This window comes from Pseudophryne corroboree, chromosome 9 (assembly GCF_028390025.1).
Source record: "Pseudophryne corroboree isolate aPseCor3 chromosome 9, aPseCor3.hap2, whole genome shotgun sequence".
NCBI classification, from domain to species: domain Eukaryota; kingdom Metazoa; phylum Chordata; class Amphibia; order Anura; family Myobatrachidae; genus Pseudophryne; species Pseudophryne corroboree.
The window spans coordinates 183,278,312-183,295,811 of NC_086452.1; the positions used below are offsets into that span (position 1 = coordinate 183,278,312).

General features: G+C 48.8%; 1 protein-coding gene across 7 annotated transcripts in view; it reads right to left on the reverse strand.

Annotated features, from left to right (window-relative positions):
- The window catches only part of PRRC2C (proline rich coiled-coil 2C), a 265,459-nt gene that overhangs the window by 176,317 nt on the left and 71,642 nt on the right, over nt 1-17,500 (reverse strand). For all 7 annotated transcript variants that reach the window (XM_063940000.1, XM_063939999.1, XM_063939997.1 and 4 more), the window contains exon 2: nt 11,955-12,127. In XM_063940000.1, coding sequence (XP_063796070.1) covers nt 11,955-12,066 — 112 coding nt within the window. In that variant the 5' untranslated portion in view covers nt 12,067-12,127. The remainder of the gene's footprint in view (nt 1-11,954; nt 12,128-17,500) is intronic.

The window sequence follows — 17,500 nt, forward strand, 5'->3', positions numbered from 1 at the left end:
GGGGAGTGCTTCTGCTCCTGGGAAAGAGCTGCTTGCTGCAGTCTCTTACCCTTTCCTTTGCCTCAGGCAGATATGAATGGCCTTTTGCCCGCTTGTTCTTATGAGAACGAAAGGACTGAGGCTGAAAAGACGGTGTCTTTTTCTGTTGGGAGGTGACCTGAGGTAAAAAAGGTGGATTTTCCGGCTGTTGCCGTGGCCACCAAGTCCGATAGACCGACCCCAAATAATTCCTCCCCTTTATACGGCAAACTTCCATATGCCGCTTGGAATCCGCATCACCTGACCACTGTCGCGTCCATAAACTTCTTCTGGCAGAAATGGACAGCGCACTTACCCTTGATGCCAGAGTGCAAATATCCCTCTGTGCATCTCGCATATAAAGAAAATGCATCCTTTAAATGCTCTATAGTCAATAAAATATTGTCGCTATTCAGGGTATCAATATTTCCAGTCAGAGATTCCGACCAAACCCCCCCAGCACTGCACATCCATGCTGGGGCGATTGCTGGTCGCAGTATAACATCAGTATGTGTGTATATACTTTTTAGAGTATTTTCCAGCCTCCTATCAGCTGGATCTTTGAGGGCGGCCGTATCAGGAGACGGTAACGCCACTTGTTTTGATAAGCGTGTGAGCGCCTTATCTACCCTAGAGGGTGTTTCCCAGCGCGCCCTAACCTCTGGCGGGAAAGGGTATAATGCCAATAACTTCTCTGAAATTAGCAACTTCCTATCGGGGGTAACCCACGCTTCATCACACACTTCAATCAATTCATCTGATTCAGGAAAAACTACAGGTAGTTTTTTCACACCCCACATAATACCCATTTTTGTGGTACTTGTAGTATCAGAAATATGTAACGCCTCCTTCATTGCCGTGATTATGTAACGTGTGGCCCTACTGGAAAATACGTTTGTTTCTTCACCGTCGACACTGGAGTCAGTGTCCGTGTCTGTCGACCGACTGAGGTAATGGGCGTTTTAAAGCCCCTGACGGTGTTTGAGACGCCTGGACAGGTACTAATTGGTTTGCCGACCATCTCATATCGTCAACCGACCTTGTAGCGTGTTGACACTATCACGTAATTCCATAAATAAAGCCATCCATTCCGGTGTCGACTCCCTAGGGCAGGCATTCCCAACCACGGTCCTCAAGGCACACCAACAGTGCAGGTTTTAGTGATATCCAGGCTGCAGCACAGGTGGGTAAATCAAAATAACTGAGCTACTAATTAAGTCACCTGTGCTGAAGCCTGGATATCACAAAAACCTGCACTGTTGGTGTGCCTTGAGGACCGTGGTTGGGAATGCCTGCCCTAGGGGGTGACATCCCATTACAGGCAATTGCTCCGCCTCCACACCAACATCGTCCTCATACCTGTCGACACACACGTACCGACACACAGCACACACACAGGGAATGCTCTGATAGAGGACAGGACCCCACTAGCCCTTTGGGGAGACAGAGGGAGAGAGTTTGCCAGCACACACCAAAGCGCTATAATTATACAGGGACAACCTTACAGTAAGTGTTTTCCCTTATAGCAGCTTAATATATAATAATATCGCCAAAAAATGCCCCCCCTCTCTGTTTTAACCCTGTTTCTGTAGTGCAGTGCAGGGGAGAGCCTGGGAGCCTTCCCACCAGCGGATCTGTGTGGGAAAAATGGCGCTGTGTGCTGAGGAGATAGGCCCCGCCCCCTTCACGGCGGGCTCTTCTCCCGGTTTTTTCTGTAATCCTGGCAGGGGTTAAATACATCCATATAGCCCAGGGGCTATATGTGATGTATTTTTAGCCAGTAAAGGTAATTACATTGCTGCCCAGGGCGCCCCCCCCCAGCGCCCTGCACCCTCAGTGACCGCGGTGTGAAGTGTGCTGAGAGCAATGGCGCACAGCTGCAGTGCTGTGCGCTACCTTAAGAAGACTGGGAAGTCTTCAGCCGCCGATTTCTGGACCTCTTCTCTCTTCAGCATCTGTAAGGGGGCCGGCGGCGCGGCTCCGGTGACCCATCCAGGCTGTACCTGTGATCGTCCCTCTGGAGCTAGTGTCCAGTAGCCTAAGAAGCCAATCCATCCTGCACGCAGGTGAGTTCGCTTCTTCTCCCCTTAGTCCCGCGTTGCAGTGAGCCTGTTGCCAGCAGGACTCACTGAAAATAAAAAACCTAACAAACTTTTATTCTAAGCAGCTCTTTAGGAGAGCCACCTAGATTGCACCCTTCTCGGCCGGGCACAAAAACCTAACTGAGGCTTGGAGGAGGGTCATAGGGGGAGGAGCCAGTGCACACCACCTAGTGGTCAAACTTTTAATTTTGTGCCCTGTCTCCTGCGGAGCCGCTATTCCCCATGGTCCTGACGGAGTCCCCAGCATCCACTTAGGACGTCAGAGAAACGGGCATTAAATAAATGAAAAGACATCTAAAATAAAACAGCTTTCACGGTATAACAAATACAATTGAACACACCCACATTCTCATACACTGGTCACGTCTGTATAATTGTACTGAAAATTATATACGTACATATTTTGACAACAATTGCGTCTGTTAATCCCCTGAACAACATTTTAAATTAAATTTTGGCTGTGTTCCCTATTATTCCCCATGGGTGATACTGGCACCGCCGAGTATCTGGCAGTGCTAAGCAACTCACCAGAAGCAAGCAGACAGATATTTGTATTTTAAGCAAGCAGTGTTTCTCACTATGGGGGGTAAGTAGCTGGAGCAGCGTTACATGCAGCACAGTACCGATTATCAGTGGTTTGTGCATGTGTAGGACCCGTTCTATGCATGCACGACCAGGTCCTGCAACAATGGACGCAGATCAGCATCAGACAGTCAGTGATGGACAGTCTGATGCCGTTTGGTGGCAGTGACTGTCTCAATTTTTCCAAACGGTGGCGTGTTGCCGCCACTGCAGGGGAGGGAAGACACCTCAAGGTAGCAGTTGCCATATTGCACGACCCCATGGGTCACACAGCTGACCAATGGTGTCGGAGATGATCCAATACTGTGTCCTAGAACATGGTTCAGTGACGCTCCATTACCATATTAGTGCTACAGCTGCTGAGTCTATGTAAGCAGCAGCGACAGCAAAGACAACCACATCTAAATTAGCCACTATGGGGGTCATTCCGAGTTGATCGCTCGCTAGCAACTTTTTGCAGCGCTGCGATCAGGTTAATTCTCGTCAAAACTGCGCATGCACCACATTGTGCAGGCGCGTCGTACGGGTACAAAGAGGATCGGTGCTGGGCGATTGATTTAACGAAGAATCCATTAGCACAGCCGATCGCAGGGAGATTGACAGAAAGAGGGAGTCTGTGGGTGTCAACTGACAGTTTTCTGGGAGTGTTTCCAAAAATGCAGGCGTGTCCAAGCGGTTGCAGGGCAGGTGTCCGACGTCAATTCCGGGACCAAAAAGGACTGTAGTGATCGCAGCGGCTGAGTAAGCTACTCAAACTGTAAAGACGTTCGCACACTTGCAAAGCTAAAAAAAAAAAACCACACCCCATAGGTGACTATCTGATCACAGCGCTGCAAAAAGTTGCTAGCCAGCGATCAACTCGGAATGACCACCTATATACGTTCACAAATTGTCACACTTGCTACTCAATACTGCTGTTCCTTCCATCATCTCCAATGCTGGGCCATATAAGATTAAATGGTCGACCATAACCCTGTTGACGTTCATAAACTGAACACAGCATTGACGTTGTTCAAACTGTTGACAGGCACCAGGTCGACATACTCAAATTGTTGACAGTGTCACAATGTCACCATGTGAAATGTCGATAGTTTCAGGACACCGACAGTTAAGGGCCATGGGGATGGTTATGTACTAGGGATTAAGAGGAGATATACGGACCAGAATGCTGCAGTATCAGAGGCCTGCGCCAAAAGTGACTGACACGGCCAGGAAACAGTAAGAAGCCACTAGTCAACCAGGTACAGTTCATCATGGTAACATCATCTGGGTGGAGATGATGAATGTAGACATGGCACAGTCTACAGTCTGACATGCATGTCGACAGTACAACCCTGACGACATGCTTATGTTGACATGACCGTCGACCAATCACATCACTCCCTGCTGGGCATACACTGCCAGATATTTATCTGACAGGGTGAAACCTATCCAATATCATGGACGTACAGACAAATTTCACAATGTATGGCCCAGTGTTCGCAAATACGCACCATAGCGCGTATTTTACCCGATAATTGACAGTAGGGACTTGAAAATAAAAAACGCTGGGTCCCACAGGACGCGCTCTGACCAATCAGCAGCGCTGTCCTGTGCAGTCAGTCAATTTAAATTTCCAAGGGGAGGAGACCATGGAGAGAATGATCTCCCGCCCTCCACTCTCTCTGTGATCCGCACAGGACCTGGCTGGAACATCAAGCCTGCTGTGTGTGGCTGGGGGCTGTCATCTCCGGCCAGGGATGAAACCGGTGACCTTACGCGGAGCACGTGGAGGAAGCGGTTTGCGGGGATCATGACTGGGGAAAATGCCAGCGGCAGGTGGCGGATCAGGCAGGGTGGTGAGGGCTCAGTCAGAGTACCGCGTGCACAGCCTGGCGCAAAGTGCACAGCCTGGCGCAAAGTGCACAGCCCCCTTCACTTTTGCTGCGTGCCTTTGGCACGCACTGTTCATGCTCTGCAATATAGGAGGGGGAGCACCAATTCAGTTTTTGCCGAAGGGTGCAGAGTGTCCTGTATGCTACACAGCCCCGCAGCATCGTCACCACCCCCCTCCCCCTAGCAACACTTTTGTATTGTCCAAATCAAGTCTTTTTATATTTAAATAATTCATAAGATTAAAAAGAACCTTCATTCCGATGGGACCCAGAAAAAGACAAGTAGGAGCCAAATTTTTAAAAGTATGGGGTCGCTGGGACCCCCTTTTTTTGTGCTCAGCGCGATCACTGTGGCCACGATATCTGCATTCTTCTGCAGTGAAGTAACAGAGTAAATGTAGGAACAGGATAAATGTCAGATGGTCGGGCATGTTGGAAGAGGTTTCATGCATGACCGTCCGGCAATCGGTTTCGGCCATAGGGCTGTAACACACTCGCTGGCTTTTGCGGGGCAGGAAAAAGCCAGATGGCTTTTTCCCATGCAGGCATTGTAATTAACAGTGTAAGGGGGTACGGTTCTTTCACACGGCACGGCCCCGGCACGCAGACGGAAATATCCACTGGAAGGTCGGCTGACGGCCGGGGCGTCTTTGAAGGCAGAGAACGTGTGTGTGAAGGGGAGCTTACACACAACGGTTTTTTTTCAAGCCGTGTCTGCTGCTGCGCATACGCACAGCATTACACACGGCTCAAAGCCGTTGTGTGTGAAAGACTCTGCCAGATGGCAAAAACCGAGTAGTGTGTTACAGCCCATACACTGTGCAATTATCGGCCCAATTTGTAGGCTGAGACGATCATTGCATGATGGGGTCTGAGCCAATCTCCTCTGACAGGACACTGAGCTCCTGAGGGTGATGATCGTTAGCCGCCCCAGGCAACCGCTCACTCACGCAGCCACCCCCTTACAGAGCCAGAAGATTCCGGTGGCGAGTGAGTCACCGGCCCCCCTGGCAAGCGGGGAGCCGGTTTGAAGATGGCGGCAACAGGGTAGGAGCGCAGGAGGCTCAGCGGTACATACTGCGGCACTGTGAGGGGCGCCCTGAGCCAGCGCCTATACCCTACACTGGTCGCAAGCCTGTCCGAGACAGTGGTTACACTGCCAGCAACAATCCTCAGGCCAGTATAAAACAATGAAGAGCGAGAAACCGCGCCATGTTAAAGGGGCGGAGCTTCTCAGAGCAGACCCAGCAGCGTTCAGCGCCATTTTATTGCCTGCATATTCTCTACAGAGATACTGACAGGGAGAACTGTCCCTCCAAGCAACTCCAGCTGTGTCAATACTGTGTAGTCTATTAAGGTACACATTAAGCGCCAGGTAGTGGTATTGTGGGCTGGCTCCAGTGTGTGTGTGTGTGTGTGTGTGTGTGTGTGTGTGTGTGTGTGTGGTCTCACAGCCATGTCTAGGGACTGTCTCTTATGCTGCAGAGGAAATTTCCTCTCAGGAGGAATCCATTCCGTGTACACAGGAATGTAAGGTCTTATCTCAGATCCCTATTAATGAGCCTGAGTGGTTGACCTCTATTAAGGGTATTATCTCTTAGATCTCTACTAGGGTAGCTCATACTGAGACTGAAACTCAGGTTTTAAAGAAATCTATGGCGGTTTGGTCAGGTTCTGTCCCTATTCCTTCTAAATCCTCTAGCATATACCCACAAAAACGTGCACTTGCCCAGATTATGCAAGATGACACGGATACCGACTGACACGGCAGACGGTGACGTGCTGAGGGGGGCGGCATCCCTTGCAAAAGGAATGCAGCTAATGAATGAGGCAATTAGAGATGTGTTAAATATTACTGACACAACACCTGAGCAGGTTGAGGAAGCTTACTTCACAGACAATAATAAAGCCTTGCTAACCTTCCCTGCGTCTAAAGAATTAAACGCTTTATTTGAAAAATCCTGGGAAAACCCGGAGAAAAAATTCCAGATCCCAAAAAGGGTTCTGGTTGCTTTTCCCTTCCCTGAGGAAGATAGGAAAAAATGGGAAAACCCACCCATAGTTGAAGCGTCTGTTTCCAGACTGTCGAAAAAGGTGGTTTACCTGTCCCTGGATCTACCGCGTTAAAAGAACCAGCGGATAGTAAGATTGACACTACGCTCAAATCCATATACACTGCTTCAGGGGTGGCGTTGAGGCCTACTATTGCCTGCGCATGGATCTCTAAAGCTATAGTAAAGTGGTCAGGCACATTACTAGAGGATTTGGATTCACTGGATAGAAGTGACATAGAATTATTTTTACTTAACATACAGGATTCTGCGGGATTCACTGTGGAATCCATGAAGGACCTGTGTACGCGGACTGCAAGGATATCTTCCATGTCTGTCTCAGCTCGCAGGAGACTCTGGCTACGCCAATGGTCTGCAGACGCGGAATCCAGGAGAAGTGTGGAGAACCTACCCTACACAGGTCAGGCTCTATTTGGGGAAGCATTGGATGCGTGGAAGTCACCTTTTCTTCCATCAGCTACACCTTCTACGAAGAAATCTTTTTCTTCATCGGCATCGCAGTCCTTTCGGACTGCTAAGACAAAAAAGTCCAAGCCTCCTACTACCTTCTTTAGAGGTGGGCGGGCAAAATCCAAAAAGCCTGCACCCGCAGGCTCCCAGGACCAGAAGCCTGCTTCTGGTACCTCAAAATCCTCGGCATGACGGTGGACCACACAGCCTGGAGGACGGGCTGGTGGGGGCGAGACTCAGACGTTGCAGCCACGTCTGGGTGTCGTCCGGCCTGGATCCCTGGGTACAGGATATTGTCCCCCAGGGGTACAGACTGTAGTTTCAAGAGACTCCACCTCACCAATTCTTCAAATCAGGCTTGCCAGCTTTACTGACAGAACTGTCCTACTGGAAGCTATCCAGAAATTGGAAAGGTCAGAGGTCATTGTCCCAGTTCCACCTCATATGCACAACGTGGGTTACTATTCAAACCTTTTGTGGTAGCGAAAACGGATGGTTCGGTCAGACCAATTTTGAACTTGAAATCGTTAAACCCTTATCTCAGGGAGTTCACATTCAAAATGGAGTCTCTGAGAGCGGTGATTTCAGGTCTAGAGGAGGGCGAGTTTCTGGTATCCTTAGATATCAAGAATGCGTATCTCCACATTCCGATTTGGCCTCCACACCAGGCTTATCTCAGATATGCACTGTTAGACAGTCACTGTCCGTTTCAGGCACTGCCATTCGGTCTCTCCACAGCACCGAGGGTGTTCACCTAGGTGATGGCAGAGATGATGGTTCTCCACAGACAGGGAGTGAACATATTTCCATACCTGGACGATCTGCTGAGAAAGGAGTCGTCCAGGGAGAAGCTGTTGCAGAGCATTGCTCTCACGACTCATCTGCTCAGGGTCCATGGTTGGATCCTGAACCTTTTAAAGTCACATTTGGAGACAAGGAGATAGTCTTTCCTGGGGATGATCCTCGACACGGAAGTGCAGAGGGTGTTGCTACCGGTTGAGAAAGCGTTGGTGATACAATCAATGGTCCGGGATGCCCTGAAGCCAGCCAGAGTATAGATTCATCAGTGCATTCGTCTTCTGGGGAAGATGGTTGCCTCTGACAAGGTTCTGCAGTTCGGAAGGTTTCATGCTCGATCCTTCCAATTGGACCTCCTGGACAAGTGGTCAGGTTCTCATCTACACATGCACCTGAGGATACGTCTGTCACCGAAAGCAAGGATTTCACTCCTCTGGTGGCTACAAATGCCGCAGCTTCGGGATTCAGAACTGGATCCTTCTAACCACGGATGCAAGTCTCCGGGGCTGGGGCGCAGTCACTCAGGGGGAAACCTTCCAAGGAAGGTGGTCAAGCTTGGAATCCGATCTTCCAATAAACATTCTGGAACTAAGAGCCGTGTACAACGGTCTTCTACAAGCAGCACATCTTCTGGAAGATCAGGCCATTCTGGTTCAGTTGGACAATGTGACGACAGTGGCTTACATAAACCGACAAGGCGGAACGAAGAGCAGAGCTGCAATATCAGAGGTAACAAAAATCATCCTCTGGGCGGAAAAGCATGCGGTGGCACTGTCAGCAATCTTCATTCCGGGAGTGGACAACTGGGAAGCGGACTTCCTCAGCAGACACGATCTCCATCCAGGAGAGTGGGGTCTCGATCCAGAGGTGTTCACGGAGGTGACAAATCTTTGGGGGGGTTCCCCAAATAAACATGATGGCCTTCCGCCTCAACAAAAAACTTTGGAGGTATTGCTTTAGGTCAAGAGACCCGCAGGCAGTGGACGCCCTGGTAACTCCGTGGGTGTTCCAGTCGGTGTACAGGTTTCCTCCACTTCCACTAATTCCAGGAATTCTAAAGCTCATAAAAGGAGAACAGGAGTTCATGCAATCATCATTGCTCCAGACTGGCCAAGAAGGGCTTGGTACGCGGATCTTCTGGATCTACTGCTGGAAGAGCAGAGGCCTCTTCCTCTTCGGGAGGACCTGCTGCAGCAGGGGCCAATCGCTTATCAAGACTTACCTCGGCTACATTTGACGGCATGGAAGTTGAACGCCAGAACTTCGCTCGGAAGGACATTCCGAACAAGGTTATTCCAACTCTGATACAGGCTAGGAAAGGAGTAACGTCTAAACATTACCATCGCATTTGGAAAAAGTATGTATCTTGGTGTGAGTCCAAGAAGTTTCCTATGGTGGAGTTTCAACTGGGACGTTTTCTCCTCTTCCTGCAAGCGGGTGTGGATATGGCCCTGTGGTTGGGACCCGTAAAAGGTCCATATTTCGTCCCTATCTATTTTCTTCCAGAAACCGTTGGCTTCCCTCCCTGAGGTTCAGACTTTTTTTAAAGGGTTTCTGCACATCCAGCCGCCCTTTGTGCCACCTACGGCACCCTGGGATCTTAACATGGTGTTACAGTTCCTCAAATCGGATTGGTTCAAACCTCTACAGGAGGTTGAGATCAAGTTTCTCATGTAGAAGGCTGTCACTTTGTTGGCCTTCGCTTCTGCTAGATGTGTATCGGAGTTGGGGGCTTTGTCTTGTAAGAGCCCCTACTTGATCTTCCATGAAAATAGATCTGAGCTCCGGACATGTCAGCAGTTCCTTCCGAAGGTTGTGTCGGCATTTCATATCAACCAACATATAGTGGTGCCAGTTGCTACTGACTCCTCAATTTCATCAAAGTCCTTGGATGTTTTAAGGGCTCTGAAAATCTATGTGAAGAGGACTGCTCGTCACAGAAAATCGGACTCCGTTTGTCCTGAATGATCCCAAGAAACTTGGGTGTCCTGCTTCTAAGCAGACTATCTCTTGCGGGATCAGGTTCACTATACAGCATGTGTATTCTACGGCAGGATTGTCGTGTCCTACATCGGTTAAGGCCCACTCTACTCGTAAGGTGGGTTCTTCCTGGGTGGCTGCCCGGGGTGTCTCGGCTTTACAGCTTTGCCGAGTGGCAACTTGGTCTGGGTCGAACACGTTTGCCAAGTTCTACAAGTTCCATACATTGGCCTCTGAGGACCTGAAGTTTGGTCAACCAGTTCTGCAGGAGTCTCCGCGCTCTCCCTCCCGTTTTGGGAGCTTTGGTACATCCCCATGGTACTAATGTGGACCCCAGCATCCTCTAGGACACAAGAGAAAATAGGATTTTAATTACCTGCCGGTAAATCCTTTTATCGTAGTCCGTAGAGGATGCTGGGCGCCCGCCCAGCGCTTCGTGATCATGCTGTGGTTACTTAGTTCAGTACTGCTTGGTTCTTGGTTAAGTACTGGGTTAAGTAATCTTGTACAGCTGTTGCTGAGTTTTCAAGCTGGTTAGCTTGGTTTGCCTTGTCTAGTGTGAGCTGGTGTGAATCTCACCACTATCTGTGTAAAATCCTTCTCTCGAAGTTGTCCGTCTCCTCGGGTACAGTTCCTATACCGAGTCTGGTAGGAGGGACATAGAGGGAGGAGCCAGCCCACACTCTCAAACTCTTAAAGAGCCAGTGGCTCCTAGTGGACCCGTCTATACCCCATGGTACTAATGTGGACCCCAGCATCCTCTACGGACTACGAGAAAAGGATTTATCGGTAGGTAATAAAATCCTATTTTTAGACATAGCCAAAACCTGGGAAAATGACAGGGCACGTCTCCAGTCCAGCTCATGTCTGAAAGGATCAGACCTGAGCAGTTAGTCCCTGATCCACGACCCTGCAATTAACCAGTGTTATTAAATGTGACTTGCAATCTGGGGCAGTGCCCCGGCTTATGTCTGAATGGCGTGACCCAGGTTTTTAAACCCAGCTTGAGTTGAAAGGAGTGGATCTGCTGTTTGGGGCTCCCTGGGGCAGTTATAGATGACCTCATCTGCGACAGATAGCAGAGGACAGGGAAAAAAAAGAAAAAAAAAAGTCTTCTTTAAATGATTTCACATGGAATGCAAGGGCAGACTCCGCTTATATGTAAAAGGATCTTCCAGAGAAAAACCCGGGTCTGCGGTGTAGTGTTAAAGGTGGGACCTGTGTTACACCCATGTTGAGAAACTCAAGTCGGAATGGTGTATTTGCCGGGGCATATGTCTGAAAGGTGTATAAGAGGCCTAATTTCGCCCATACATCAACTATGGACTGAGGGAATTCCCTGTTACCTCATCGCTGGGGAATTCGTAATATCAAACATGTTTGATTTCCACGATTTGCCAATCCTGCCCAAAAAATAAATAAAAAAAATTACTGGGATTCTCAAATCCCAGATTTGTAAACATGCAGATTCCCCTATGGATTGCCGAATTAACCAATCCATCGCGGGATCAGTACCTTGACATATGGACCGCATTAGTGGTTGTATTAACACAAATAAATATATACCATTATAGGAGATTTATATATAAAGACAAGAATTGATACTGCACCACATGTGATTTAATACAGATATGTTTCTTTTAAAAAATGGCAATATATTGTAACACTCCCCTAAGGAATTGACGGGGCGTTAGCGGGATCCCTCAGTATGAACAGGGGTGGTAATTCCCTGAGACAGGTAAAATGGAAAAGGGGGGGGATGAGGGTTGTATAGCGTCCACCGGTGTCAATTAGGAAAAATTGCCAATGATAAATACAATAAAATTATTTATTTGATGCAATAATAAGAATAAATTAAAAAGACATATATATATATAAAATGGGACAACAATACAATCACAACTGGACTAAAACACCTAAAAAGGTACTATAAAACTACAATAAGATCAGAATAAGCAGATTTTCCTTATCTGTGGTATGAGGTAGGTATAGGTCTTCCAACGCGTTTCGTCACTTGGACTTCATCAGGGCACAATGACAACCACAAAATACCACATATGATTATTGGTGCCACTTACCAGTAGTTTTTTGAGTTTCTAGCGATTTTCCCTTGTATGTGTTAAATAGGCTGAGAGTAGCATACTTTTTCCCATCCTTTGCTTTTGTGCTCTGGCCTGACTTCTCCGACATGTCGAAGGAAATTCATCGAGTCTGGTACAGCCTCTGCCTCACTTTTAGGCCCAGTCCTCTCCTGACATCAACCGGAAGGGAAGAAAAATAATGGGGGGGAAAAATATCATAGGGTTAATAACATTTTCAAATACAGTCATTTATATGACAAAAGCAGACATGTGGGTGCCTGTATCTCACAGTAAAGGACAAAGTCTTCATTATTATTATGCCTAAACTACATAAATACTTCCTTGCAGAATGGATATAGACCAGAGGTTCCTAAACTGTGTGCCGTGGCTCCCTGGGGTGCCTCGGGACACTTGCAGGGGTGCCCTGGGTTGGTGGTCCAGAAACAAATCAAATTATTCATGGTCAATATAATAGGCAAAACCAGTGCTGGTGGCTGCCAGTCATAAAATATGTGGCCAAACAGAAGCAAATCTTGCCCCTCACCACACAACTGACCCTAAAGATGACATATAAACGCAATCTACTTAATGTAATATTTCTACATTTCTCAATAAGAAATTTTTGGCCTAGGGGCGCCGTGATTAAAAATTTTTTGGAAACCACTGATATAGACTATAACCAGGTCACATATCAGAATGATTTTCAGTGGTGTTAAAAATAAGAATTTACTCACCGGTAATTCTATTTCTCGTAGTCCGTAGTGGATGCTGGGAACTCCGTAAGGACCATGGGGAATAGACGGGCTCCGCAGGAGACTGGGCACTCTAAGAAAGAATTAGGACTGCTGGTGTGCACTGGCTCCTCCCTCTATGCCCCTCCTCCAGACCTCAGTTAGGGAAACTGCCTGGAAGAGCCGACACAATAAGGAAACGATTTGGAATCCCGGGTAAGACTCATACCAGCCACACCAATCACACCGTACAACTCGTGATACTATACCCAGTTAACAGTATGAATAACAACTGAGCCTCACGAACAGATGGCTCATAACAATAACTATATACAAGTATTGCAGACAATCCGCACTTGGGATGGGCGCCCAGCATCCACTACGGACTACGAGAAATAGAATTACCGGTGAGTAAATTCTTATTTTGTCTGACGTCCTAGTGGATGCTGGGAACTCCGTAAGGACCATGGGGATTATACCAAAGCTCCCAAACGGGCGGGAGAGTGCGGATGACTGCAGCACCGAATGAGCAAACTCAAGGTCCTCCTCAGCCAGGGTATAAAACTTGTAGAATTTTGCAAACGTGTTTAATCCCGACCAGGTAGCAGCTCGCCAAAGTTGTAAAGCCGAGACCCTTCGGGCAGCCGCCCAAGAAGAGCCCACCTTCCTCGTGGAATGGGCCTTTACTGATTTAGGATGCGGCAGTCCAGCCGCAGAATGTGCAAGTTGAATCGTGGAGCAGATCCAGCGAGCAATAGTCTGCTTAGAAGCAGGAGCACCCAGCTTGTTGGGTGCATGCAGGATAAACAGCGAGTCAGTCTTTCTGACTCTAGCCGTCCTGGAAACATAGATTTTCAGGGCCCGGACTACGTCCAGCAACCTGGAGGCCTCAAAGTCCCGAGTAGCCGCAGGCACCACAATAGGTTGGTTCAAATTAAACGCTGATACCACCTTAGGGAGGAATTGGGGACGCGTCCTCAATTCTGCTCTGTCCATATGGAAGATCAGATAGGGGCTTTTACAGGACAAAGCCGCCAATTCTGACACCCGCCTAGCTCAAGCCAAGGCCAAAAGCATGACCACTTTCCACGTGAGATATTTTAATTCCACGGTCTGAAGTGGCTCAAACCAATGTGATTTTAGGAAATCCAACACAACGTTAAGATCCCAAGGTGCCACTGGGGGCACAAAAGGGGGCTGAATATGCAGCACTCCCTTAACAAACGTCTGAACTTCAGGCAGTTAAGCCAGTTCTTTTTGAAAGAAAATAGACAGGGACAAAATCTGGACTTTAATGGAACCCAATTTTAGGCCCATAGTCACTCCTGACTGTAGGAAGTGCAGAAATCGACCCAGCTGAAATTCTTCTGTGGGGGCCTTCATAGCCTCACACCAAGCAACATATTTTCGCCATATGCGGTGATAATGCTTTGCTGTCACATCTTTCCTAGCTTTTATCAGCGTAGGAATGACTTCAACCGGAATGCCCTTTTCCATCAGGATCCGGCGTCCAACCGCCATGCCGTCAAACGCAGCCGCGGTAAGTCTTGGAACATACAGGGCCCCTGCTGTAGCAGGTCCTGTCTGAGAGGCAGAGGCCAAGGGTCCTCTGAGATAATTTCTTGCAGTTCCGGGTACCAAGTCCTTCTTGGCCAATCCGGAACGATGAGTATAGTTCTTACTCCTCTCTTTCTTATTATCCTCAGCACCTTTGGTTTGAGAGGAAGAGGAGGGAACACAAACCGACTGGTACACCCACGGTGTCACTAGAGCGTCCACAGCTATCGCCTGAGGGTCCCTTGACCTGGCGCAATATCTTTTTAGCTTTTTGTTTAGGCGGGACGCCATCATGTCCACCTGTGGCCTTTCCCAACGGTTTACAATCAGTTGGAAGACTTCTGGATGAAGTCCCCACTCTCCCGGGTGGAGGTCGTGCCTGCTGAGGAAGTCTGCTTCCCAGTTGTCCACTCCCGGAATGAACACTGCTGACAGTGCTATCACGTGATTTTCCGCCCATCGGAGAATCCTTGTGGCTTCTGCCATCGCCATCCTGCTTCTTGTGCCGCCCTGTCGGTTTACATGGGCGACCGCCGTGATGTTGTCTGACTGAATCAGCACCGGCTGGTTTTGAAGCAGGGGTCTTGCCTGACTTAGGGCATTGTAAATGGCCCTTAGTTCCGGAATATTTATGTGTAGGGAAGCCTCCTGACTCAACCATTGCCCTTGGAAGTTTCTTCCCTGCGTGACTGCCCCCCAACCTCGGAGGCTTGCATCCGTGGTCACCAGGACCCAGTCCTGTATGCCGAATCTGCGGCCCTCTAGAAGATGAGCACTCTGCAGCCACCACAGAAGAGACACCCTGGCCCTCGGGGACAGGGTGATCAGCCGATGCATCTGAAGATGCGATCCGGACCACTTGTCTAACAGATCCCACTGAAAGATCCTTGCATGGAACCTGCCGAATGGAATTGCTTCGTAAGAAGCTACCATCTTTCCCAGGACTCGCGTGCAGTGATGCACCGACACCTGTTTTGGTTTTAGGAGGTCTCTGACCAGAGATGACAACTCCTTGGCCTTCTACTCCGGGAGAAACACCTTCTTCTGTTCTGTGTCCAGAATCATACCCAGGAACAGCATACGCGTCGTAGGAACCAGCTGCGACTTTGGAATATTCAGAATCCAGCCGTGCTGTTGTAGCACTTCCTGAGATAGTGCTACTCCGACCAACAACTGCTCCCTGGACCTCGCCTTTATAAGGAGATCGTCCAAGTATGGGATAATTATAACTCCCTTCTTTCGAAGGAGTATCATCATTTCGGCCATTACCTTGGTAAATACCCTCGGTGCCGTGGACAGACCAAACGGCAACGTCTGGAATTGGTAATGGCAGTCTTGTACCACAAAACGGAGGTACACCTGGTGAGGTGGGTAAATGGGGACATGCAGGTACGCATCCTTGATGTCCAGTGATACCATGTAATCCCCTTCTTCCAGGCTTGCAATAACCGTCCTGAGCGATTCCATTTTGAACTTGAACCTTCTTATATAACTGTTCAAGGATTTTAAATTTAGAATGGGTCTCACCGAACCATCTGGTTTCGGTACCACAAACATTGTGGAATAAGTAACCCCGTCCCTGTTGAAGGAGGGGAACTTTTATTATCACCTGCTGGAGGAACAGCTTGTGAATTGCCGCCAGCACTACCTCCCTGTCCGGGGGAGTAGCTGGCAAGGCTGATTTGAGGTAACGGCGAGGGGGAGACGTCTCGAATTCCAGCTTGTATCCCTGAGATACCACTTGTAGAACCCAGGGATCCACCTGTGAGCGAACCCACCGGTCGCTGAAGTTCCGGAGACGGGCCCCCACCGCACCTGGCTCCACCAGTGGAGCCCCAGCGTCATGCGGTGGATTTAGTGGAAGCAGGGGAGGATTTCTGTTCTTGGGAACTGGCTGTATGGTGCAGCTTTTTCCCTCTACCCCTGCCTCTGGGCAGAAAGGACGCGCCTTTAACCTGCTTGCCTTTCTGGGGCCGAAAGGACTGTACCTGATAATACGGTGCTTTCTTTGGCTGTGAGGGAACCTGGGGTAAAAATGTCGACTTCCCATCTGTCGCTGTGGAAACGAGGTCCGAGAGACCATCCCCAAACAATTCCTCACCCTTGTAAGGCAAAACCTCCATGTGCCTTTTAGAATCCGCATCACCTGTCCACTGCCGAGTCCATAATACTCTCCTGGCAGAAATGGACATTGCATTTATTCTAGATGCCAGCCGGCAAATATCCCTCTGTGCATCTCTCACGTATAAGACTACGTCTTTAATATGCTCTATGGTTAGCAATATAGTGTCCCTGTCAAGGGAATCAATATTATCAGATAGGGAATCAGACCACGCTGCTGCAGCACTGCACATCCATGCTGAAGCAATAGCAGGTCTCAGTATAGTACCTGAGTGTGTATATACAGACTTCAGGATAGCCTCCTGCTCTCTATCCGCAGGCTCCTTTAAGGCGGCCGTATCATGAGACGGTAGTGCCACCTTTTTTGACAAGCGTGTGAGCGCTTTATCCACCCTCGGGGATGTCTCCCAACGTACCCTATCCTCTGGCGGGAAAGGGTACGCCATTAGTAACTTTTTAGAAATCACTAGTTTTTTTTTTAACGGGGGAAGCCCACGCTTCTTCACACACTTCATTTAACTCATCTGAAGGGGGAAAAACCACTGGTTGCTTTTTCTCCCCAAACATAATACCCTTTTTAGTGGTACTTGGGTTAATGTCAGAAATGTGCAACACATTTTTCATTGCCGTAATCATGCAACGGATAGCCCTAGTGGAATGTACATTAGTCTCGCCGTCGTCGACGACACTGGAGTCAGACTCCGTGTCGACATCTGTGTCTGCCATCTGAGGTAGCGGGCGTTTTTGAGCCCCTGATGGCCTTTGAGACGCCTGGGCAGGCACGGGCTGAGAAGCCTGCTGTCCCACGGCTGTTACGTCATCCAGCCTTTTATGTAAAGAGTTGACACTGTCGGTTAATACCTTCCACATATCCATCCACTCTGGGGGTGACATCACATTTATCGGCACCTGCTCCGCCTCCACATAAGCCTCCTCATCAAACATGTCGACACAGCCGTACCGACACACCGCACACACACAGGGAATACTCTGAGGACAGGACCCCACAAAGTCCTTTGGGGAGACAGAGAGAGAGTATGCCAGCACACACCAGAGCGCTATATAAACAGGGATTTACACTACACAAAGTGATTTTCCCTATAGCAGCTATAATACACAGTATTGCGCCTAAAT